The 25,846-nt window shown below is 36.8% G+C and overlaps 2 protein-coding genes across 2 annotated transcripts in view; both read left to right on the top strand.

Moving 5' to 3' along the window:
- The window catches only part of LOC105044799 (5-amino-6-(5-phospho-D-ribitylamino)uracil phosphatase, chloroplastic), a 21,522-nt gene extending 6,016 nt beyond the window's left edge, over window positions 1-15,506 (top strand). The window contains exons 6-11 of the mRNA XM_010922814.3: window positions 570-643; window positions 935-1,018; window positions 1,110-1,250; window positions 1,338-1,403; window positions 13,379-13,488; window positions 15,090-15,506. Of these exons, the coding sequence (XP_010921116.1) occupies window positions 570-643; window positions 935-1,018; window positions 1,110-1,250; window positions 1,338-1,403; window positions 13,379-13,488; window positions 15,090-15,258 (644 nt within the window). The 3' untranslated portion in view covers window positions 15,259-15,506. The remainder of the gene's footprint in view (window positions 1-569; window positions 644-934; window positions 1,019-1,109; window positions 1,251-1,337; window positions 1,404-13,378; window positions 13,489-15,089) is intronic.
- Window positions 15,507-17,215: 1,709 nt separating this feature from the next.
- LOC105044798 (uroporphyrinogen decarboxylase) lies at window positions 17,216-25,632 on the top strand. The gene is made up of 6 exons (XM_010922813.4): window positions 17,216-17,470; window positions 18,805-18,926; window positions 20,348-20,458; window positions 20,989-21,177; window positions 22,467-22,592; window positions 24,967-25,632. Exons 1-6 carry the CDS (start codon window positions 17,356-17,358, stop codon window positions 25,480-25,482), a joined length of 1,179 nt encoding a protein of 392 aa, XP_010921115.1. The 5' UTR covers window positions 17,216-17,355; the 3' UTR covers window positions 25,483-25,632.
- The last annotated feature ends 214 nt before the right edge of the window (window positions 25,633-25,846 follow it).

Below are 25,846 nucleotides of genomic sequence, written 5' to 3'. Positions count from 1 at the left end.
CAACAGAAAATTTTTATTTGTTTATGTTGGCAAGACCATCTTCCATTCACAAATTATTTTAAAAATCTGCTTAGTATATTGTATTAGTGTATTTGTTCTTACGTATCAAATTTTAATATCATGTGATGAGGAAGCGCTCTGCTGTTCTGAATAATGAGAAAGATGTTGCAAAATTCGATCATATTTTGTTATTGTTAGCATTTGGGATGCCGTTAAATGGAGGGGAAAAAAAACTTTGGGACCCTGCAGCAAGTGAAGAGTCACACCACAGAGAAGCGTAGCGACCATTACTCACCCGATGATTTATATGATTGCTGTTTTTATTTGTCATGTTAAGTTTTTTTTTTTTGCTCCCCAAACAAGACGGCATTTTTGCATCATGAATTTGTATTTTCTCACCTAGGCATTCTGTAAACAGGCACAAAATTTAATCTTTATTCTTATTGAGATATCAATTTCAGTATGGAATTTTTCTTCATAAGTGTGCTAAGTTCTCTTGGTAGTTGCTTTAAACTATTAGGTACCAATATGTTACAAAAATTTATTCCTGATAACTAATTCTTGAGCAGGAAGGGATATCTCGAGTGATAGTCATACACAAAAAGCCATCCTTCATACAGCAGCTGATCATGTCTTACAAAAGGTTAAGCCACATCTTCGTGACTGGGCTATGAAAAGCTATTGAACAATATTTTCTTGAAACTAATCATTTTCAAGGTTTCTTGTTGTCTATTAAATTTTCTCATTTTGCTTACTAGCCATTTAGCTTCTGAGGGTGCTCTTTAGTATCTCTCTTCTATTGGCTATCTTCTTTTTATCCTTTTCATATTGAATCTTGTTTGCAATATATTCTGAACTTTTTGATTCTGGGTATTTTGATTGCATGGCTAAAAGTTTTGTTGCCTCGGATTTTTTTTTTCTTTGGGAATTTCAGGTGTTATGCTGGACAGAAGAAGAGAATGAATTGGAAAGACTTAAGTCACGGCTCTCACAGTTATACCATGAGAACCTGCTTAAGGTTGTATCTCTCCTGAGTTGATTTCTTCATCATTTGTGTTAACTGACGATTTCATTTTATTAACTAAACAAGTGCTTTATGCTGTGACCAGCTTGAAACCCCAGTGGAAGGGTTAAAAGAATGGCTTGATGCTATCTATACAGTAGGCATCCCTACTGCTGTTGTATCATGTCTTGATCGGAGAGATATGGTTGAGGCTTTGCGGCGGATGGGACTCAGCAAATATTTCCAGGTGAGATATGTATATACTGCCATATTTGGCCTATTGTATCTGCATCAGTGTTCAGTTTGGTAATTGGTACTTTTTTATGGATCGAAGGCTATTGTGAGTGAGGAGGATGGAATGGAGTCAATAGCCCATAGATTTCTATCAGCTGCAGTTAAGGTATGGAAAAACTTCACTGCTGTAAATAGCAGCAGTATCTTACGTCTTAATTATCTCTATATCATATCTTTGTGGCTCTTGCTTGGTGCTGTGTTATGCCCACAATGTTTTTATTTCCTGTTTACATAAAATGTTATTTTTAATTGTCTGGCACAGTGTTTTCTTTTTTCTTTTTCTTTGTGGGCATCATTAAATGAATGTTGACCAGTGCAAGCTTATATTCCTGATTAGCATGTTTGTTTCCTTGTTTGTTACCCTTGATCTATTATAGACATGGTTCGCTGAATCGGCCCGAACCGGATGGTTTGGGGCATGTTGAACCGTACGGACGGCTAACTGGTGTAGTTTGGTCATTGGATTTGGAACGCCGGTGAAAACAAAGTGAGAGAGAAGGAAAGAGAGGAAGAGAGAGAGAGAGAGGAGGGGGAAGGTTGGTGGTAGTCCACTGAGGCTGCCAGAGGGCCGTCGAGACTCCGAGTCTCCGCGGTCCTCCGTGAGAGATTGAGAAGAGAGAGAGAGATTAGAGAGAGGAGGGAGGGAGGGAGGGGAAGGCAGTGGGGAATTCATCATATTTTTTAAAAAAATCTGTTGAAATAGGGGCGAAGCTCATAGGCCATCGTAGGCGTCTCCACGGGCCACTCATTCTCTCCCTGCCCTCTCTTTTTTTCTCTCCGATTCATCTATTTTTGGGTCAGTTCGAATCTAGTATGTGAAGGATGTTGCACATCCGGGGTATGCATGCAGAGATTAGAACATACAGATTTTTAACTTTTAAAAATCATGAACACAACGGAAATTGAAACTGATCTAGATTTAAATAATTTTAAATCTAATATGCATAAAATATAGATCTAATCTACATGTGTCAGAAATGTTCACATACTGAAATTAAGATGTTGAAAAATAAAATCAGATTTAAATTTAGACCTTTACCTTTGCGTAGGTAGATCTTCATCGTGATTCGATGGTCCGTGATAATCTGGTGAGGTTCCTGTAGAGCCGCACATGCATCCGGCCTCTATAGGTATCCACCAAGGCTGATCTGATCAGGACTTAATCTCATCGGGGTGCCAGCTCCCTTGCAGAGATCGTTTCCTGGATTGTTGAATTTGCTTGATCTTTTGATTCTCTTCTCAAGAGAATCAATCAGATCTATTGGAAGATGAAATTAGATCACATTTGATTTCTTTTTTACTTTTCTCTTCTCAAGAAAAAATCCAAGATCTACTGAAGAAGACAAGAGATCTAATCTCTTTCTTCTTTCTTTCTTGTCCAATTTTTGGACTAAATCTGAAAAAGATAGGGGAGAACCGTCCATCTCATAGACCAAAAAAATTAAATCAGATCAAATCTGATTTTAATCATGTCCAACTCTTGGACATCTTTGGAGGAGAGGGAGAATTTATGTGTCTATCTCATGGATTAAGGAGTGGAAAAATCAGATCAAATCTGATTTTAATGTCCAACTCTTGGACATGTTTGGGAGAGAGGAAGAGGGAGACATATCCAATCTTTGGACAAAGAAGAGAGAAAGGTAGTTACCTTCAACAACTAACTATTGGTTGTAAGAAAGAAGAGATGTAGAAGATGGAGCATCCCAACCTTTCTCTACGTTGAAAAGCACTCACGCCAATCCTCCTCCATGGGGCGTCCAAAGATCTTGTTCTTATCACTTAGGAGTCGCCCACAACTTTCCTCTATTTAAACTTAAGGGATTAGGTTTAGTTAGGGCTTTGTTGAGATAGAGTGGAACTCTATCTCTTAAGTTGTCGCCCCACCTATCCTTGTGCGTCACCTTTTTATTTTTCATGTCAATTCCACCGTGAAATAAGAGTGAGGTCTCAAAGGAGGAGTCCTTATGTTGATAAAACACTTATCTGGTTTGGGTTCAAATCCAAACTGATTTGGATTTCCAAATAAGTCAAGTACTTGACCAAATCCAAAATCATTTTGGATTTATGAAACCCAATCTAATTCAAACTCAGCCCAAATGTAATCAAATTAAATTTGAATTTAATTTGACTAGGATTCAATACAATTATTTGATTAAATCAAATAATCTAGCAATATTTGCAATTTGAGAGAGTCCTAGTCTAGTGGGACTCTTTTCAATCCTCTAGGACTTAACTCAATTATTTGATCAAATCAAATAATATGCAACAATTGCAAATTGACAGAGTCCCAGTCTAGTGGGACTCTTTCCAATACTGCTATAACTTACTAACTTTTAGTAAGTCTTATTTCTTTTGTGATTCGAAATCGCGATTCAACAATCCGATCAGTCAAGATCTCTTTTATGCATGATCCCATAGGTTCTATTCTGTTTGATAGTGAGAAATATTTTGATCTTCATCAAAATATCATTGAAACTCTTTTCAATGGATTGGAACGATTCTAACTCACTAATTGAGAATTATTAACCATCAAAATAGTTCTTGTTGGTTCCACAATCTATTAGTGATGCTTAGCAACATGTAGTGGCAATCCAGCAGAATAGAATGATGAATCTCTAAGTGTAGTTATGTATGATTCAGTTCTTCTATTGTGAATTCCGATAAGATGGAGGTCATGGAAAATTCGTCAAACTCCATCGTCTGTCATATGTAAGATATATTCAACTTGAGTTCATTTGTGAAACCTGATGGAAACTCTTTTCCATCATTCACACTGTCCTCATCAAGGAAGAACTCAATCTCATAAATTATATGGGACTACTTTATTACTAAGGTCGATAGATCTCATCTAGGTACACATCTTATTTCTACAATGAACCTACTGTAGCTAACATACATCTCAAGGCTCCGTATAGCTAGAAGATCGAGTTATGGTGTAATCAAACTATAGCAACCTCATTATGAACAGTCGAGGCACCGCAGGTTTAAAAATTAGTAACACCATTATAGCATTGAGAATGTTATTGACGAGTGAGTAGACATCCAAGTGACTTCTCATGTTGGTCATGCTCAGAACCGTTGTTCTCTAACAACCATATGTACTCTCGCTCCAGTGTCCCCATATTGTAGACTTGAGACTCATCTATTCTAAGGGAAGCGATCTGTGCATCAATCTTACTGAATTAATTACCGTCTCCGTGATGATCCTTCGATCGGAAGTAATTTAGGAATTAACCATCAATGACACATATCTTAAATTCTCAACTTTTGAGAATGTGTCATCATCTATTAATTCTTGGACGATTCATGGACACATACTACATGAATGGAATTAATTGTCTTAATTAATTAGATCAAGTATAAAATTATGTCCTAAAAGAATTAATGTGTCGGTCCGATTGGCTTCTAGGGTATACATCTAACAATCTTCTACTTGCACTAAAGTCAATCTGCCACAAACTTAAGCCCCATCTTCTCAAGATGTGCTTTAGTCTTGGCTGGCTAAATTATTTAGTCAGTGGGCCCACTACGTTTTCATGGGATCTACTCTGATCCTTGAAGTCTTTTTGGAATAGTCGCGAATCATCGCTCTTATGTGCTAAGAACTCTGGTGAGATCTTGGCTCCTTAGCTAGAGCTATGGCGCCATTATTGCGAAAGAACAGTGTTGTGTCATCTCATGACATTACATCTTGTTCTGCAACAAATCAAAATGCTTTCTTAGCTATCTTATAAACAGTGATATACTCGGCTTCTAAAATCTGTAATGATCAGTTGTTTGGAACTCTTTCAATTTACCGAGTCACATTGCATAAGAAAACATATCTTGATGTAGATTCTCTACCATCAGCATCAGACTTAAAGTCTGAATTGTGAATCCTTTTATCCTCAATTTTTCTTCTCCTTCCAAAGACCATGAACATATCCTAAGTGCTTCTCAAGTACTTAGAAATATTCTTCACAGCTATTCAGTACTCAGTCTGGATTCAACCGTAATTGTTTATGACACTCATAGCAAAGTCTATATCAGGTTGTATGCATAGCAACACATACATGAGGCTCCCTTTAGCTGAAGCATAAGGGATCTAGCTCATGTGCTGAATTTTCTTAAAATGTGTTAGAACACATCTTTTTGGAGAGATCAATCTTATGCCTAAAGGATAGAAATTCTTCTAGGAGTTATTCATGTTGAACCCTTTCAGGACCTCCTCTATGCGCATTTTCTGTGAAAGATTTAGCATCCCTTTAGCTCTATCTTATAGACCAAGATCTATCTCATAAATTTTTATTGGATGCTTCTCAAGATCCTTCATGAAGAATTTGTCTAGACAATCAAATTTTAAATCGATATCAGCATAGGAACAACTTTCTTAATCAGGAGATTGTCATCCACGTACAATACGAGGATCGTGACAATACTCCCACTGACCTTTTTATAAACATATGTTTCTCTCATAGAACATTTGATCATATCAAACGATTTGATTACATCAAATTCATGTTCCTTATCTTCCACGAGGAACACTTCCTCTATGTCTGCTGTCAAAATACTTAAGTATCTTTGGGTAGGATCGGAGATTATGAAACGAGGGGACTACATGTATTAGCTCAATATGAATAGGCTCTATAGGTTCGATGACTCGTTGCTTTTCAGAGATTTTCTCTTTAGCTTAGTTTTCCTCCCACTATTCCATCTTGGTCAAATTATTTCTCCAAGAACATAGCATGCCAGGTCATAATCATATTGTGATCCTTAGGAAAAAAAAATAGTATTCTTAAAACTCTTTTGGATACCTTGAAACGAGTCTCATAGATCTAAGCTTTAACTTGGTCCACATGTCAATACTTGACATGGGCTGAACATCCTAAACATGCCACATCTCATATGGCGTGATAGGAAAACTTAGAGAAAACTCTATTCATTAAGTAAAGCTTATTCCTAAAGAAAATAAGGAAAGATCAGTGACGTTCATCATGGATTGGACTATATCGAATAGAGTCCAATTCTTTCTCTTCGACACCCCGTTAAATTGAGGTGTGCCAGAAAGAATCCATTATGAGACTGCCATTTTTTTGAGATAAGTTAGAAACTTCCATTAAGGCATACACATCTTCTCTCATTGAAGAATCTTAGGGGTTTTCCGATTTATTTTTTTACTTCATATCCAAATTTTTGAACTTTTCAAAATTTTCAAATTTATGTCTCATACATATACCCATAGTCATCAATATAAATAATGAAGTAAAGAGAATCAATCTTAACCGGCTCATCAAATGGGCTATATACATCAGTATGTATTAGGGCAAGTATATCAGTGGTCCTCACTCCATATTCTATAAAGGGTGGTTTGGCCTTCTATCCTCGAAGGCAGAATCCATAAATTGAAAACGACTCAGAGAGTTGATGAGCCTAGCTCATACCTTTCTAATTTATTTATTCCATCTTCTCCAATATGATCAAACCTGTGGTACCACATATACTTCGGGTCTATCTCATCTTTGGATCTTTCAGATCCTATGGCACTCACTTTCTGCTCATACCTTCTGAAGATATGTCTTTTATTTTTTTTTATAGGTTCTCCAGGTATACAGAAATCCTTTCCCTTGAACTCTTCAAGGTTCCATCAGTAGTTACCCACTCAACCAAGGTGCAATCGATTTTATTCATGTGGTAGTTTACTATAAACTGCTGAAGATATGTCTCTTATTCTTTTCTATAGGTTCTCCAGATATACAGAAATCCTTCCCCTTGAACTCTTCAAGATCCCATCAGTAGTCACCCACTCAACTAAGGTGTAATCGATTTTATTCATGTGGTAGTTTACTATAAACTGCCCATATAAACTAGTAAGAAATTGCAGGATCAAATCCATTCGTAATTCCTTGTGCTTGGACATATTGAGCTTCTTAAGCTTATCTAAGTCCTTGATTATTGTCAAACAATGATTATGAACTGATTGCCCTTTGATCCATGTCGAACGGTTTGGTGACTTAGGGTTATCCTGGTTAGCTCAACTTCTCGGAACTTAAAACTATTTTAGATTTTTGAGTTAGTCTTTATAACTTGATCGGTTAGTCAATTGGTTCTAAGTTTGGTTCTAAGTTTGTGAGGATTGAAAGTCGATTTTTAATTCTATTAGAGAGTAGAGATTCTAATTAAATGTTTGTACTTGATTTTAGATTTGTTCTAGGAACTTTTAAAACAAATATGCTCCCACTATTTTTTCAGATTCTAACACTTCTCGGGTTGGAAAGCGAATCTCCTTCGTGAGTTAGGATTTCTAGTGGGTACTGCAGTCCCACCGACTAGCACGCTATCTCACCTGACAGTTATTGGCAAAGGTGTCAATCCATAGGTGGCCAATTCTTTCTAATGCTTCTCAAACAAATTGCAACGAATTTGGTCTTTAGGTCCTGAAACCTCACCTGACAGTTATTGATCTCATTCCTTAGTTAAGTTAGATCCATCATTGAGCGTGAGTGAAGCTGTCATTGGGATCTTCACCTGACAGTTATTGGGCCCAATTCCATCTCCACCCCGCAGCATCTCATGCCAATAGAGTGGTTGCTTCTCATCTGATGCAATTGAACCACATGTCCAGTTGAGAATAGTCAACATTGGAGGGCACGAACTCTACAATGGTGGAATACTCCTCGACTTAATATTATTGAGGGGGTTTTAATTTAGGTCTATTTAATCCTTTAATTGTTAATTTACATCTCATTGTAAATCCACTATTATAATGGATCCAATCCTAATTAGTCATAATTGTTATGACTAAACCTAAGGACATGGGCTAGCTCGAATCACCAAGCAATCATATCAAGACTAATCAACCAAATTAGCCAGAAAAGTGTAAGATGGTAGGGGTCCATCCTGTTGCTTTTCTTAGACATCAATAAATTGGTCAGATCAGCAAACGGAATCAATTAAATAATCACCTCTCTTTAAACCACTTTTCTTAGACACCAATAGATCAATCAATTTCGAATAGGTTAGTTTGTGTAACTCGAGCTCGAGCTACTGAGCCAAATCAGGTCTTTGAGTTGATCAATCCAACATGAGGCTGTTAATCAATGGGATCAATTTGTAACTATTGGATTGATCTCGAGTACTTTTGATCTAATTTTAATCAACTCTTGATTGGATTGGGTCAACCGCTTATCTCGATTGAGCCTTATCATATACTAATCAATTACCCAAAAGTAATCAAATTACTAGACCTAATTGAACTACCCAAGCCCAAACCCTCATGTTTTATGCTTAAGATTAAGATCTTAAATTCTTAATTTCAGATCCTTAATTCTTAATTTCAGATCCTTAATTCTTAATTTCAGATCTTTAATTCATAATTTCAGATCTTTAATTAAGTGCATTATGAACATGAGGTAGTTTAGATGTCGAAACTACTTTCACATATAAACATTTAATTATGTATCTCATACATGAATTTAAGATTTTAAATTAAAGGATCTTATCTCACATCATCCTAGGACAACCATTCAGCGTAATCTCCATTATGCCAGGCCAATTTATGTCAGGATGATTTCGATTAACCCAACCAATTTAGATCTAATCTAAAATAGGTTTTATCAATTATACATCTCATGTATAAATAAGATCTAATGCATCATATGTATTTAAATTAGATCTAATCTAATTTACTAAATTTGATTTTCAGATCTAAAGATTTAATTTTCAGATCTACACGTATCACTTATGCATATACATCTCATGTATAATTTAGATCTAATCCATCTCATGTATTTAAATTAGATCTAATCTAATTTATTAAATCTAAAGATTTGATTTTCAGATCTTCATAACATGCATGTGAAACAAATCCGTGGCTCTGATACCATTTGAAGGATATCGCACATCTGGGGTATGCATGCAGTGATCACAATATACCGATTTTTAACTTTTAAAAATCATGAACACAGCGAAAATTGAAACTGATTTAGATTTAAATAATTTTAAATCTAACATGCATAAAATATAGATCTAATTTGCATATGCTAGGAACGTTCACATGTTGAAATTAAAATGTTCAAAAATAAAATCATATTTAAATTTAGATCTTTATCTTTGCACGGGTAGATCTTCACCGCGATCCGATGGTCTGTGATAATCTGGTGAGGTTCCTGCAGAGCCGCACATGCGTCCGACCTCTATGGGTATCCACTGAGGCTGATCTGATCCGGAGGATTCGATCTCATCGGGGTGCTAGCTCTCTTGCAGACATCGCTCTCTGGATTGTCGAATCGATTTGATCTTTTGATTTTCTTCTCAAGAGAATCAATCAGATCTATAAGAGGATGACGAAATCAGATCACATCTGATTTTTTTTCACTTTTCTTTTCTCAAGAGAATCCAAGATTTACCGAAGAAGACAAGAGATTTAATCTTTCTTTTTTCTTTCTTGTCCAACTCTTGGACTAGATCTAGAAAAGGCAGAGGAGAACCGTCCATCTCATGGATCAAAAAAATTAAATCAGATTAAATTTGATTTTAATCATGTCCAACTCTTGGACATCTTTGGAGGAGAGGGAGAATTTATGTGTCCATCTCATGGACCAAGAAGGAGAGGAAAAATCAGATCAAATTTGATTTTAATGTCCAACTCTTGGACATGTTTGGGAGAGAGGAAGAGGGAGACATGTCCAATCTTGGGACAAAGAAGAGAGAAAGGGAGTTATCTTCAACAACCAACTATTAGTTGTAAGAAAGAAGGGATGTAGAAGATGGAGCATCCCAACTATTCTCTATGTTGAAAAGCACTCACACCATCCTCCTCCATGGGGTGTCCAAAGATCTTGTTCTTATCACTTAGGAGCCACCCACAACTTTCCTCTATTTAAACTTAAGGATTAGGGTTAATTAGGGCTTTGTTGAGATAGAGTAGAACTCTCTCTTAAGTTGCTGCCCCACCTATCCTTGTGTGCCACCCTTTTATTTTTCCCGCCAATTCCACTGTGAAATAAGAGTGAGGTCTTAAAGGAGTCCTTTTGTTGATAAAACACTTATCTAGTTTGGATTCAAATCCAAATTGATTTGGATTTCCAAATAAGATAAGTACTTAACCAAATCCAAAATCATTTTGGATTTATGAAATCCAATTTGATTCAAACTCAACCCAAATGTAATCAAATTAAATCTGAATTTAATTTGACTAGGACTCAACCCAATTATTTGATCAAATTAAATAATCTAGCAACATTTGCAATTTGAGAGAGTCCCAATCCAGTGGGATTTTTTTCGATCCTCTAGGATTCAACCTAATTATTTGATCAAATCAAATAATATGCAACAATTGTAATTTGACAGAGTCCCAGTCTAGTAGGACTCTTTTCGATCCTCTTATAACTTACTAACTCTTAGTAAGTCTCATTTCTTTTACGATTCGAAATCGTGATTCAACAACCCGATCAGTTATGACGTCTTTTATGTGTGATCCCATAGATTCTATTCTGTCTGATAGTGAGAAATATTTTGATCTCCATCAAAATATCATTGAAATTTTTTTCAATGGATTGAAAAGATTTCAATTTACCAATTGAGAATTATTGACTATCAAAATAATTCTCGTTGGTTCCATAATCCACCAGTGACGTCTAGCAGCATGTAGTGGTAACCCAGTAGAATAAAAGGATGAATCTTTAGGTATAGTTATTATATGATTCAGTTCTTCTATCGTGAGTCCTGACAAGATGGAAGTCATAAAAAATTCGTCAAATCTCATCATTTGTCATATGTAAGATTTATTCGACTTGAGTTCATTTGTGAAACTTGATGGAAACTCTTTTTCATCATTTACATGCTTTGGCCAAGATCTTCTGAACTCAATCTCATAAATCACATAGAACTACTTCTTTACTACTAAGGTCGATAGATCCTATCTAGGTGCATATTCTATTCCTACAATAAAAACCTACTATAGCCAATATACATCTTAAGGCTCCGTATGGCTAGGAGATTGAGTTATGGTGTAGTCAAATTGCAGCAACCTCACTGTGAACAGTTGAGACACCGTAGGTCTAAGAACTAGTCATACTACTACAGCATCGAAAATGTCACTAACGAGTGAATAGGCATTCAAGTGACTTCTCGTGTTGGTTACGCTCAGTACTATTATTCTCTAACAACCATTTGCACTCTTGCTCCAATGTCTTCACACCGTAGACTTGAGACTCGTCTATCTTAAGGGAAGCGATCTATGCATCAATCTTACCGGATCAATCACCGTTCCTGTAATAATCCTTCGATCGGGAGCAATTTAGAAATTAACCATCAATGACATATGTTTCAAATTCTCAACTTTTGAGAATGTGTCATCATTTATTAATTCTTTGGATGATTCATGGACACATACACTGTATGAATGGAATTAATTGTCTTAATTAATTAGATCAAGTACAAAATTATGTTCTAGAAAGATTTAATGTGTTGGCTCGATTAGTTTCTAGGGCATACATCTAACAGTATGGTCTGGTATGAGGGCATGCCAACTTGTACCGTCGGCTGGCCTGTGTGGAGTCTGGTTCCGAGTTGGCGATCCTTGGTTACGGATGAAACCTTTTTTTGCAGTAAAATTCTAGAATGCGCTGAGCATATCATTCCAATATGTATCTATATATTATATATTTTTGGAGATTGATGACCTTGGTTAATATTATTAGCAATTTGAACAAGGCTTTTTAGCAGCTACCCAAGGAAGCTTGGAAGAATTTCTTATACGTGGAATTGTATGAAGCAAATGTAAATTACCAGCAGTCTTTTTGCTCAGTGAGGATTATTTTGTGATGCAGTTTAACCTTTTGAAACTATTGCATGATAAGCCAGAATATATTGAGTTGTATATGCTTACATACAGAGCCCCCGTGTTCCAAAGAAAAAAATAATTGCCAGATACGGCATCAAATATAAGAAAGAATGGAGGTTGCAAGACTAATTATGCATGTAAAATTGTTTTTGGTTGAGAGAAAATTATAAAGGCTTGCTTTTTTTAATTTATTTTTATCATCCTGTGATGTTCTGAAGCTATTTTACCATTTGCTTGGAGAGTCGGCCTTCCCAGCCACTACGTTGCCATCTAGCTGGGATCAAGAGCACCACTCCAGTAATGCTGGCCCTAGCTTCATGCTGTCTCTTGGTCCAGCAAACTATCCTGCTGCACGACCCTCATACACATCCTGTTCTTGCCACCAACTGTAGTTTCTTGGCATGATAACATTCCTTTGTCACCAGGTTTACTCAATAATGCTAATATTGAGACCACTACTCACTGTACCATCACCTTTCCGCTACCAGCCCCACTGGTCAAGGCCAAACTGTTCATACAGGCTGGGGCTATGGTGGTAGCGGAGATTGGTTACTGCTAACTTGACATTATTAAGGTGTTGGGCAATAGTGGCAGGCAAGAGAAATCAGAGTGGGTCTCAAGAGGGCTTTGGATTAAAAGGTTGAAGAGAATTTGCAGAAAATGAGGAAAATGAGAAAAAGGATCCTGGTATATAAAGGTTGTGGAGTTTATTTGTTTATTTAGTTATATAAATTTTTTATTAACTTTTTTTTGGAAATCCAAGAGCTTGACTGCACAATATCTTTATGAAGGCGTTAGAGGATGAGAGATTTAAGTTATGAGGAATGGAGAGAGAGAGGGAGGGAGGCGGGGAGAGAGAGAGAGAGAGAGGGAAATGGGTTTGAGTGTTCTACATATACTAGGTAAGAAATTTAAGGACAGTATTCCTCTTTCTTCTCCATATTTGATTGCTTAACTACATACCTCTATATCTGCACAAGTATCTAGACAATTGTGCTGGGGTTGCAAGATACATGAATTTCTGGGTTTACTGGTTGTGAAATTCACTTGCTGTTTGCTACTTTTTACCTCTTTGATATTTGCGATAAATTCTGATGCATACCATTTTACAAGTTATTGCTCAGCATCTTTGGGTTTGACCTATACTTTTGTACTAACAATGTATGCCTATGTATATGCGTGCACATTTCTGTGCCCACTTATAAATGTTGAAATTTAATTTTTCCCAACTTCATTCCATTATTCTTTCTTTCTGGCAGTTGGACCGCAAACCTTCCAAGTGCATCGTATTTGAGGATGATCCAAGAGGAATTACTGCTGCTCACAACTGCACAATGATGGCAGTAGCCTTGATTGGTGCTCATCCAGCGTAAGCATATGCTTTTTCTTTCTTATAACTAAATTGCATTGTATGGGCAACTGATAGCTATGATAAATCTTGGGTGTTTCAACAAGGATACCCAACTGTTAGGAACCTACTCAGGAACCTGCAGCTGAAGTTGCAATTCTAATATAATAGAATGATCCGCCATGGGTGCTGTAGTATCTCCAGAAACTTGTTTCAGACCTCAGCTCTCCTTCCAAACAAGTCATGGGCTTTAACCAACCAATGTTTCCAGAAAACTATTCAAATCTTTCAACCTGACTTGCCTTGTGCTTTCTAACAATTTTAAGTTCAGCTGCATCTGCAATCAAAATTTTAAACTACGGTTGTGTTTGGACATTTAATTTCCAAATCATGATTATATCCTTTTCACAGGTCCTTTTTTTTTTTTTTTTTTTTTCACTTCAAGATTTGAGTTCCTTTTTTAAGTGTTTGATTATTACAAAGAGGAGGTCCAGTAATGAAAGAATATAGATAGCTAGGAGAGTATATGAATCTAGAAAGCTGTGCCCATAGTAGCAAATTTGAATTTCATGATTCCAGGGATTTGAAATTTCTCATTGCACAACCAAGCAGCCTTTTATAAAATTATAATTTGTAGTTTAGGAAACGTAAAATCATGGAATGCCATGATTTTGTGGTATACCAAATGTGTCCTACGAGTTTGCTAAGACTAAACAAACAAATCATGTAAGAAATGTTCAAGTCGGTACCTTCACCACTAGAAATTGGGTAGATCTTGCAGCAAATGAATCATATATAATTGTGGTGAGGATTATAGGAAAGATAGCTTGACAAGCAAAGAATTGGATGAAGTAAGGTGTCAAATTAACAGGATGAATAATGATTGAGGATGTACAAACATGAATAGGAAAGTGGATTCTTCACCGAGCTGGAGGATGCACCTATTAACGAGTCAAAGCATAAAAGGTGCAATTTTGATCATGATGCATGCGTGCAGGTCACCTAAATGACATCTGACTATTATAAAGAGAAAGCCTTTCTGTCTGTGATATGAGTACATATAAAAATCAATCAGTTTAATAATTTGAATTAAGATAATGTGTCCGTTAAATTTTATGCTTGGCTTCAAGATGAGCTTGCTGTTTTTTTTTTTTTTTTTTTTTTTTTTTTTTTTTTTTTTTATTTTAAGAAGAATTAGCATGTGATAGGGGAAGTTTCTTAAATGATTCTGAAAATGATGAATAATGAGAGAGCATTTATTGGCCTTTCTTTCTGACTATTATTTGGGGGTATTCCAAATAGTGCTAGTTCCTGTGCAGGAGAGTAATTTTTGAATGGGTGGTCTGCATTCAAGGAAAATGGGGCCAGCAAATTACATTTATTACTGTTTGTATTCTAATACCATTTTCTTTTGGCATGACAGCAGATACAAAATTGTCCAGACAATATTAATCTGATTGTTTTAGCTCTGATCTGTTAGATTTTATTTTAGAACAAAATAAATTTTATTGCTTTCTGGTCTGTGGACTGTTGCATATCCCATGATTTGTTGTCAGATGAACTTAAGAAATATTTGGATTTTGTCTTTTTAAGTGACTGCATTTTCTTCCTTAAAACTGCAGGTATGAGTTGGTGCAGGCAGATCTTGCTGTTGCTAGCTTCAGTGAGCTTTCTGTGATCAACCTTAGGAGATTATTTGCACACAAGGGATCGAGTTTTATGGATTTACAGAAGCAGATTATAGAGAAATCACCTCCTAAAAGGAAGCTTATGACTGACACCATATTCTGATATTTTTTTTTTTTCCCTTTCGTGCTCATTCTCTCTTTGTGCACGTGTGGATCATGGAGAAAGCTGTGTATATGTGGCCTGTCCTTGATAGGCCTGCCAGGCAATTTTCCCCTAAACATTGTAAAAGCAGGTTTTGTATTATGAGAGAAGCTAATAGTTGTTGACTGACATTGTTGGAACAGCTCGGGCTTGGACATTAAATAGTCAATTTAGTATATCTGATCAAGAATATCTGGTTCACGATGAAAGTAAGTGGTCTAAAGATTATGTTTTGTTGTTTGAACACAGATTTTGTCACTGCCTCTTTGGAATGTTTTTTCCTCTGTCAGGCAAAATGGTTGTAAGTTGGGTGCGTTTGGGCTCACGTCAGTTCAATGCTTCAATAGAAGCAATAGGGGCATTTGGATTGACTAGCAATTGTGTTCTGCAGTGATTTGTAGTTAACTCGCCCTACTTTACATATCTTTGTGATGGTATGTATACAAGCTATTATTGTCTAAAGATGGTAGGAAACTTCGCTACAGGTGGAGTGGTGGAAGCAATGGTAGGTAGCACACACTAGCCGTGTACCCCTGCAGCCAGATTAATCACTTGGAGCTTAAAGTTCTGCATTTTCTATTTTCTTAATGAACTGGATCTGACAAAGTGAAATATTTGCTCTAAGAAAAGTTCATCTTTCTATAAAAGAGAGGCAAGTGCACCAAATCCTACCGGTAGCTGAAGAATGCTGAGTCTCTTTTGATATATTATACTTCGTTTTTGTGTCCTTCACAGGGGAAGTAAACTGACGATGGGGGCATTATTATTATTATTATTATTTTTTTGAAGTGGTGATGAAGGCTTTTATGTTTTACAGAATTAGACTGTCCTACACGCTAATAGAGTTGTTCATGACAGGCTCTTTTAATTTATTATCACCGTGGTATGTTAGCATATATTTCAGATAGCGTAAGTTATTGCTAGTACGAGGAGGTTGGTTGGAGTACGCGGTGGATGGGTACGAACTGCCATCCTATCATAGATCGGATGTAGATGGCTGAGGTTGTATCTAACCATTGGTCTGATATTGCTTGGAGAATTGCATTTTGTTTTATAACTGTAGTAGTCCACAGGCTGAATCACTAAAAATTATGCATCATACTGATAGCACGTATAAACTCTTCATTTGTGGCGTCAAAACATCACCTGCAGCCATTGCCAGTAACCTCAACTATTTCGCTTCATTTGTGGCGTCAAAACATCACCTGCAGCCATTGCCAGTAACCTCAACTATTTCGCTTGACACCACCACCACCACCTGTCCGTCGCAACGTCTCCGCGCTGTCCACAACGCAATCCTCCGGCTCAACCGGATAGGCTATCGGAAGAAAGAGGATAGGATCTTTTTAGCCTGATAGCCGGAAAGCCCTCCTCAACGACCCCCATCCACGAAAGCGCCATGTCGCCACGTCCGCAACGGACATGCTCCGTTCCTCCCACGGTCCAACCCCACCCCGCCCCCACGAGAAATTATTGCCTGCACCACGTCCTAGTAGACCATCCAAATCTCACGATGGATTACACGCCACGTCAAGCCTTGCATGCCACGAATTTCCGATTGCACGTTATCCATCGTGCACGTGCTCCACGATTTGTACTGGTCTACCTAGACGTGGTCCAGGCAATAAATTCTCCGTCCGCACCCCTTTAGTGGAGAAATTATTTTTTGAACCACGCCCAATTAGATCAGCGCACATCTCGGAGCCGTGCAGGGTGGATAACGCGCAATCGGGAATTCGTGAATGACAAGGGTTGATGTGGCGTGTTATCCACCGTGGGACGTGGGTGGTCTTCCTAGACCACCCCCAGGCAATAATTTTTCCCCTTGGCGAGTTCTCGCCTTGTGGTTCGGCGGGTCAGCCATCACGAATTCAACGGTCACACTGAGGGGCATTTCAGTCAAATCAGAGGGCTATCTATTTCTTCCATCATCCCTTCCTTTCCTTCTGTCATCCGAAACCAGCCTGCGAGGTAAACGGATATAATAATTTTAGGTCGCAGGGGATCCGGATCGGGAGTGGGACTAAATCCCCGATAAGTTTAAACCGGGACAAGAAGATGTCGGCGTGTATGTATAGCCCTCTTGCTCTGTCTTCTCCATCGACTATTCGGAAATCGACATTTGGTTTCCGCTCCAAATCGAAGCAGCTCGCAGTCCGCTGCACTGTTGGGGGTATCTGCTTCTTTTTTATACTTCTTGGGTCTTTTTATCCCGCTCTTTTTAGTATTTTTATGACCTTAATTCAGAGAAATTTTTTCATCCTCTCGAGCTAGGCTTTTTGTTCTCTCTGCTGTGCTTTTTATAATGCTCTTATGGGACGTATTAGATTATTCTCTCCCCAGAATTCTATGGCTATGGTCTACAAAATTGGTTACCGGATGCAGTTCTTTGTCTGCGAGTGATCAAAAGTTCATAAAATCTGGACACTTTTTGGTAAAAATTGATGACTTTAGCGTTGGACACGAACTGGATCGTTTTTTGTTGCAGTTACCCAATTTCGACAGTTGCATTCTTACTCCATCCTTGCCTAATTTGTCTTTTCATGCTGGAAGCCGGTTTGGATTCGAGACCAAATTGATTTGAAGTGCTTTTTAATTATATAGATGTACACTCTTCCATATTTAGAGTTTTTCAATCTTAAGTGGCGAATTTACATGCTCATAATAGTCGTAATTTATGCCCAATATATGTCTGCATAAATGTAAATGTAGCTTGTAAGTGCCTTCAATGGTCTTACAATGAGTTTAGTAGTAAATTTGCACTTACGGCTATATACACTGAAAGGCAAAATCAATGCAAAATAAGCACCAAGCATGTACATGACAAAACATAAAACAGGCTTAAAAAATTGAGACTCATTAGTAACTTGACAAACATGAGTAGTTAGCGACTGACATATGTGCTTCAGTATGGGGAGTGCCTGAGCGAAAAAGAAATGAAAAAAAGTCCAAACATCAGGTTCGGGGACTGCTGATTTTTTTTTTTTATTTTCTTACTGAGAACCAAGGTCCTCAATCTCATTACTAGATGCTGTCACTGATACATTATCAGTTTTGGTACAGCCTTATATGGATATACACATCATTACCATGACAGCTCTTGACCCTTTTTTTTCCTCACTTTTTATCATGATATCATCCGAAACCAGGAAGAGCGGGTCGGTACAGTATGGTATGTTTTCTGGTTTCAGGCAGTACCGAGTGGTACAGGGTGGTTCCACTTGGTTTGGGCCAGCATGGAATTAATTGATGCACCAAACTTGAATTGGTTGGTTTGGGTGGGTATAGGTTAGTTCAGCAGACCTTGCTAAGAATTGCATGCGTGTTTTCTGCCACCCCAAATCAAAGCTATTTTGAAATTCTATTTTTTTCTTATCCTTGAAATCTAATACTAGTAAGAAGATACCTTTTGAAATTCAAGAACAAAATCTGATTTCATTACTTTCTTATGTTATCTGTGTGTTGGGAGTCTAACTTACAATTCCTATTTCCTTTTTTTTTCCCCAGAATTTGTTGGAGAACCAAAAGTTACTAGTGTTGCTGAGCCACTCCTGCTACATGCTGTTCGAGGAGAAAAAGTTGAAAGACCACCAGTTTGGTTGATGAGGCAGGCAGGGAGGTACATGAAGGCAGGTTTAATATGTGCTTCAGATTTTCCTATGACCTGCTAAACTTATTTTCTTTTTCTTGGACTTGTAGAATATGTTCGAGATGATAAAGGCTTAGTCAAAGTGCTTATAACTTTTCCTTGCCTACAACTTAAAGGATTTGCATTGTATTGATATAAGAGCAGATGCCAGAACAGTAGACGAATATGGTGTAGCTTGACGAAGAAATGCCCTAGAAATTGATGAGAAGTGGGTGCCTTTCAGAAGCAATTCAAGAAAATAATATCAAACTTCAAGTTTTAAATTTTTTTTTAAATTTTAATAGAATTATTGATATTTGGATTAATATATGGACAGTGCAGAGATGAAAAGGAGCATTCATGTTGATGGGTCTTGAAACAAATATAAAATCAAATCAAGATGATATTAGTTATCATGGACCTTGCAGCCATGTATAAATAGGTAATGGTATAAACATATTGGTTCTCTAGCAGTAAGTGTGTCAGAAACTTTCAAAGTGGTCGTGGCATCAAAGGTTGAAGGTTATTGCAGCAAGAACCATAATTATACTACTGAAACAGAAGAAAATTTTAATCTATTTGAAAACATGTGGATCATCTTTTTCTATTTGTCTTGGTATCTTATAATGGTTGCATGTTTGTTGAAATATATAGCAGTAATTTAAGTATCATGGTTTCTTTGTGTATATCACTAAACAGAAATGTACAATTATGGGGAGATTCATAAATTAGAGGTGTCATGGTTTCTTTGTATGTATCAGTAATATGAGTGTACAGCTATGGGGAGATCCATATGCTAGAGGTGATGGAAGTAGCACAGGACCTAATCAAGTGATCGAGTTTCAGGAAATGCATGAGGCTTCAGGAGGGATAAAAGGAGGTGTAAGGATTCAGAGCTAGGTGAGATACAAAATATGGAAGTTAGGAAACTGCAAATAGCAGCCTTAGTTCTAGATGAAAGGAGGAAAACGTAATGATGTCAGTTTATGTATTGACGGATTTTTAACATATTTCATTAGAACAGATACTTTTGTGAATTAATATCATGGATATATGGAGGAGGGTAATTAGACATAGACAGAGATGAGTATTCTAACAGATTTCAATGGAGTGAAATTCCTCTTTCTGTATTAATCATATTCTTTCTTTTTGAACTCTTATATGGCTTAATCCTAGCATAGTCAGTCATTTATTTTAGACCTCTTCTTATTAACACTATTGGGGGAAAAATATACAGCAATATGAACTATTTATGGTTATTATAAATATGGGGGGGAAGTTCATGAGAAAGAAACATGTGTATATTTGTTGTGATAAGTATATTTGGTTTCTTTTCGTGCATATCCTTATTTCTTTATCATGCTTAAAAAGGTATTTGTCTTTTCTCATTACTAATGCAATCTCTTTCTTTTGTTTGAACAGAGTTATAAAAAGATTTGTGAAAAGTATCCTTCTTTTCGTGAAAGATCAGAAAATGTTGATCTCGTTGTAGAAATCTCTCTACAACCATGGAAAGTTTTCAGGCCTGATGGGGTGAGATACTTATTTGGAATTTTTACATTGCTTTTATTTTTTCTTTTGTTTTTATCAGCATAACTCTTTGTTGATTATTAATATTCTACAATGGGTTTGGGTGGGGTCAGGTGAAAACTATGGCTTGCTTCTTTGTGTGAGTTCTGTTCTCTCTGTTCACTTGTCCATGATATACACGCTATATAATTGCATCATAGTTCGAGTCAAGTTGCAGTCAATGGAAGTCGGACATAATAAGCCTTGTAATGATTCTTGACTCATGTATATCATGGATTCTGTGATAAAATGACAAATCTGTAACAGTGCACCTTTTGATGTCATAATGACCTGGCATTGTTGTTGAGTATGATAACCTGGTGGGTCCATTTTTTATTTTAGTAGAAATCGAACTATGCTATGACATATCTTCTTGTTTGCACTGGATCATACTTCTCTTGTTTGAATATATCTTGCAGTGTGGCTGCTGCTTTATGTAGTGCTGTTAAATTCACTATATTGTTGATTTCAGAATCTACTTTATTTTCTGGCAGGTTATTTTATTTTCAGACATCCTTACCCCTCTTTCTGGGATGAATATACCATTTGACATAATAAAGGGAAAGGGTCCAGTGATATACAGTCCTTTAAGAACAGCTGTAGATGTTGATCAGGTGACAGAATTTGTTCCCGAGGAGGCAGTTCCATATGTTGGGGAAGCATTGACTATATTGCGGGCAGAGGTTGGCATGTTATCTTCTTTCGAACTTCTGATGTGAAAGTTTAAATGCTTCATCTTTTTCTTTATGGCTAACCTTGATTCTTCTATCTAGTTTTGGTACCGTCATTGGATATGTGTTGTTTTCCCTACAGATACCATTTTTGAGTACCTTTTCAGGTCTCTTTGAGAAAAGAAATCCTGATTTTCTGCTGAAGAGCCCCAGAACACCACATACCATACCAGATGGTCTGATATCTTCCATTTGGACACACCTGCACATGCTTCTTCAGTGTGCTGGAGCACTTAAACATATTTAGGGAACATTAAGAACATAATTATGAGACATAAGTGACCTTGATTAAGGTTCTTGTGGATTTATATTGGAAAAATTAATACTGTTTGTAAGGTTTTTTTGATGGGTTATTGAAATTTTAGCATTATTAGCATTTTCTTTGGTAGATTATACGTGACTTGTCTGTTCACTGTTATTTTACTATGAAGAATCAGGTTAGTACTTCTTCTGCATTGAAATTTAACAGAAAAGCACAGGATGCATGTACATGCATGTAAAGTACCCAAAAGTGTATGACTGTGTTGCTTGCATATTCATTCTGAAACAAGAGCTTGAACCTGCAGATGCAACAAAGAACTGAAGTATACTGAACCTGAGTTATGCCTTTCACCTTTGCTCTTAGGTCTTATCAACTTTCTGAATGTTGGATCTTGATGAGTTCTAATGCATAAATGTATTCCCTGCTGGGAAGCTTCAATATAATATGATGCTTTAATTGGAAGTTATTGATTAAAAGAATTATTGACATAAAAAATCACCCTATCCACTTTTCTAACAAATCTTTGATGCATCTATCATTAAAAATGCTTTCTCTATAGAGTCTTATCTTTCATTCGCATTAGCTTTCGAACCAATAGACAAGAATTTCTAGTTATCATCCTTGTTTGGGTGATGTCTTTGTCTGCTAATCATTAAGTTAGAATGGTAGACGAGTGAAGAGAAATATCCTTATTTTTTAATCATTATCTTCCATGTGGCAGGGACACATCACGCATGATCATATTTCCATAAAAAGTTTTTGAAATTCCTTCACTGTGGCATGGTTCCAATTTGTCATTAATGAACACTGACAAATACATCCATCCATCTTTTTGCTACTCGTACAAGATTATCCTCATAAATGTCCACATTAATGATGATTATGTTGCTTGCTCAGTTTAAAAGTGATCTATCTTGGTTAGTCATATGAAATTGTCCTCATAAATTTTTGCATTGCTGGTATTATGTTGCTTGCTCAGGTTAAAAGTGATGCTGCTGTGCTGGGCTTTGTCGGGGCTCCTTTCACCCTGGCATCTTATGTTGTTGAAGGTGGTTCATCTAAGCACTTCACAAAGATAAAGAGTCTGGCTTTCTCTCAACCAAAGGTATATGTTAAACTTTGTCTTCATTCAATGTGCTTTGTGAAATTAGTGTTATCTGTTTTCCCCCAGTTAAATTTGTCAATCACCCTTAATTGCAACACTGCTCTCATGTCAGCAGCATGAATGACACCTGAGAAATCCCATGCAATTGATCTCCTTGCAAAGTTTCCACTCTTAGTATAACAAAAGAAGAACAACATAATTTTAAAAAATTGGACACGCCCAAAAGAGTCCCTTTTCTTTCTATATATGATATTTGAACTGATCTTGTTAGGTGGGTATGAAGCTATGAGCTCTTGAAATGCATGACCCTTGCTACTAGCTTTCTTTAAAATTTCTCTAACATTACATTTTAACCCCTACTTAGCAGAGTTATCAAAAGTCTACTTAGGGCCTATTTGGATGATTAGGCCTAAAATCCTATTGGATTCGTAAGTTGGCCCAGTACATCCATCAAAAGCATTGGATTACAGGCTAGGCTAAGTTAGGCATAAATTCACAAATAGTCAAAGCTGCCTTTTGAGTAGGGGTGAGCATGGTCCGGTTTGGACCGGTTTCATGCTGAAACCTAAGCCGAATCAGTTCTAAACGGTTTGGTATTTCTAGAAACCAAACCGGACCAATAGAAGATTGAAACCAAACCAAACCAACATGATTTAAACGGTCTGGATTGGTTTGGTTTACCGGTTTATATTATTATTATTATTTTTGTAATTCATGAAGACTTGTGTTCTTTTCACATAAAAGTACCTCCAAGATAATTTATCAAGTAAAATGATTTAAATTGACATAAGATATTGTCACTCAACAAAATGAAATTCTTAAATAGACACCATCATTAAGGATTAAGATAAAGATCTCCAACACATTATAAAAAAAAAAAAAACAATTCAGTAAGTATGTCACTTAAGGTTTAAGGCTAATCAACACAAAATCAAATTGATAAACAACACCATAAATCCAGAATTATTTTCTAATACATTAATACTCTAACATAAACAACATCCTAATCAAAATGACGTCGTTTTATTAAAGCCGGTCTGGTTTGGTTTGAGAATGATTTTATTTACTGACAAACTTGATCCAATCCAAACCTGTTTTTTATATGTCAAAAACCAACCAAACCAAACTTGCGGTTTGGTTCGGTTTCACCAGTTTGATTGGTTCAGTTTTGGTTTTTGCTCACCCTTACTTTCGAGTGTGCTGGCCCGAATCTCATAAGGAGAAAAAAAGACCTCTGCCTTTAGTCCAATGCTTTTGGTGGTTGTATTCGTCTAACCCACAAATCCCATAGGATTTTGGGCCTAATCATCCAAACAGGCCCTTAAGGTTTTCCCCCCCCTTTAAATTTAAGGAATGACAGTTATGGAGGCAAAACCCTACAATTTGATGAGCAACCGGCAATTATGGAGAACAAAAAATGTTGCTAACATAGGAACTGTAAATACATACCTTTTCATCATATACTACTTCTATATATTAAATGAATCATTCAAATGGGGCAGCTGCCTGTCAGATAAATTGAAACACAGGACTCCACTAGAGACATAAACAACTTGGAGAGGTACCATAGTAGGTTTAGATTTCAGAGGTGACATTGAATTGTGAGATTAGATAGGGCTGAAGGCTTCCACAAAGGTCACAGCCCAAATGCATGTCTACTGTCTGATGCTGCTGAAGAGGCTGGCTTTGTTTTTGAGCCAACAAAATGGCCTCACATATCATAATCAACAAGATGTGCAATGTGACAATTGCTTGCTTGTGGCTTTCACCAGGAAGCTGAATGCCTATTTTGTGGAATTATGCCTATCATGTGGAATTAGTCTTGCTCACATTGTGAATTGCGTGAATCTCCAAGAAGGTTAAAGTGAAATACTGGAAGGCAGGAAGGGCTGATGGAACGTTTGGGTAATGAAGTTAAAAAATGTCAAGTTCAAGCATGAATTCCCAGCCAACTTAAAATGCTAATTCTGGTATCATGCATCAGTGCTGTTGGTCACTAACTTGGGGCGCCACGGCCCAAATTGGTATAGACCTACCTGCAGTATGTGAGTTAAAGATATTCGTGTGAATGTCATAACCATTCAGTGATCACTTCTCATGTTGGACCCATGGAACTGGATTCTGCTGGTTGGCACCGCTCTCCTTAATGCATGTGCTGGGAGGGGTTCCATGTTGGAACATTGAAAATGGCAATTCCACATTTTTTTTGAAAGGCAAAAGAAAAAAACTTTAAATAGCGTATTTATTTTAATGGCATGAGCATGTAAATGTTGCATGATGACTTCCGTATATGATGTGTTTGCTCCTTGATCATGTATATTTATATACCAGACTTTGTGTTTTGTTATTTAATTATGATGATTTTTCCTTGTAGGTTCTACATTCTCTGTTACAGAAATTTACAAACTCTATGGCAAAGTACATTAAGTACCAAGCAAACAAGGGGGCACAGGCAGTCCAAATTTTTGATTCCTGGGCAACAGAACTTAGTCCTGTGGATTTTGAGGAGTTTAGCCTACCTTATTTGAAACAAATTGTGGATTCTGTTAAGGAAACACATCCTGATCTGCCTTTAATCCTTTATGCAAGTGGGTCTGGGGGCTTGCTTGAGAGAGTTCCCTTGACTGGCGTTGATGTTGTCAGCTTAGACTGGACCGTTGATATGGCTGAAGGTCGGAGACGGTTGGGATATGATGTTGCAGTCCAGGGAAATGTTGACCCTGGCGTTCTTTTTGGTTCAAAAGAGTTCATAACCAAGCGGATTCATGACACAGTAAGAAAAGCTGGTAGTTATAAGCACATATTGAACCTTGGCCATGGCATTGTAGTAGGAACCCCAGAGGAAAATGTAGCACACTTCTTTGAAGTTGCAAAAGGCATCAGATACTAAATATTGTTTTTTTTTTTTCATTTACAATTGATTTTTGTAGTTTTTTGTCAAAATTAGTATTTTTGTTAGCTTGAGCTTAGATGCAAAAAATTTGAGGAATTTTTATTTGTAAGTATTATAAAGAGCCCCAAAACTGAAATTTTTCTGATAGATTCAGTGTCTTGTGTGGTGGTGATTTTAGTTATAGTTCACATACTAAATTTCACTACAAGGAAAATTTGGTATGCTGCAATGATCGGACATATCATGTTCAAACAAAATGATTAAATATTACCGTGCATCGGATCCAAGTTCTTGAAAAGCAATACATTTATTCTATATTGTGAATCATCCTTGTTTATAAGTCTGCACTCTGCTATGATTA

Source organism: Elaeis guineensis, chromosome 5 (assembly GCF_000442705.2).
Source record: "Elaeis guineensis isolate ETL-2024a chromosome 5, EG11, whole genome shotgun sequence".
NCBI lineage: Eukaryota > Viridiplantae > Streptophyta > Magnoliopsida > Arecales > Arecaceae > Elaeis > Elaeis guineensis.
Note: the sequence above shows the minus strand (reverse complement) of the source record. Positions and strands in the feature narration are given on the sequence as shown.

Excerpts from the sequence above, each read along its gene's own strand:
- LOC105044798 (XM_010922813.4), top strand. The coding sequence starts at position 17,356 with ATGTCGGCGTGTATGTATAGCCCTCTTGCTCTGTCTTCTCCATCGACT. Across the intron at positions 20,459-20,988 it reads AAGTTTTCAGGCCTGATGGG|GTTATTTTATTTTCAGACAT; the intron begins GTGAGATACTTA and ends ATTTTCTGGCAG. Across the intron at positions 22,593-24,966 it reads TGGCTTTCTCTCAACCAAAG|GTTCTACATTCTCTGTTACA; the intron begins GTATATGTTAAA and ends TTTTCCTTGTAG.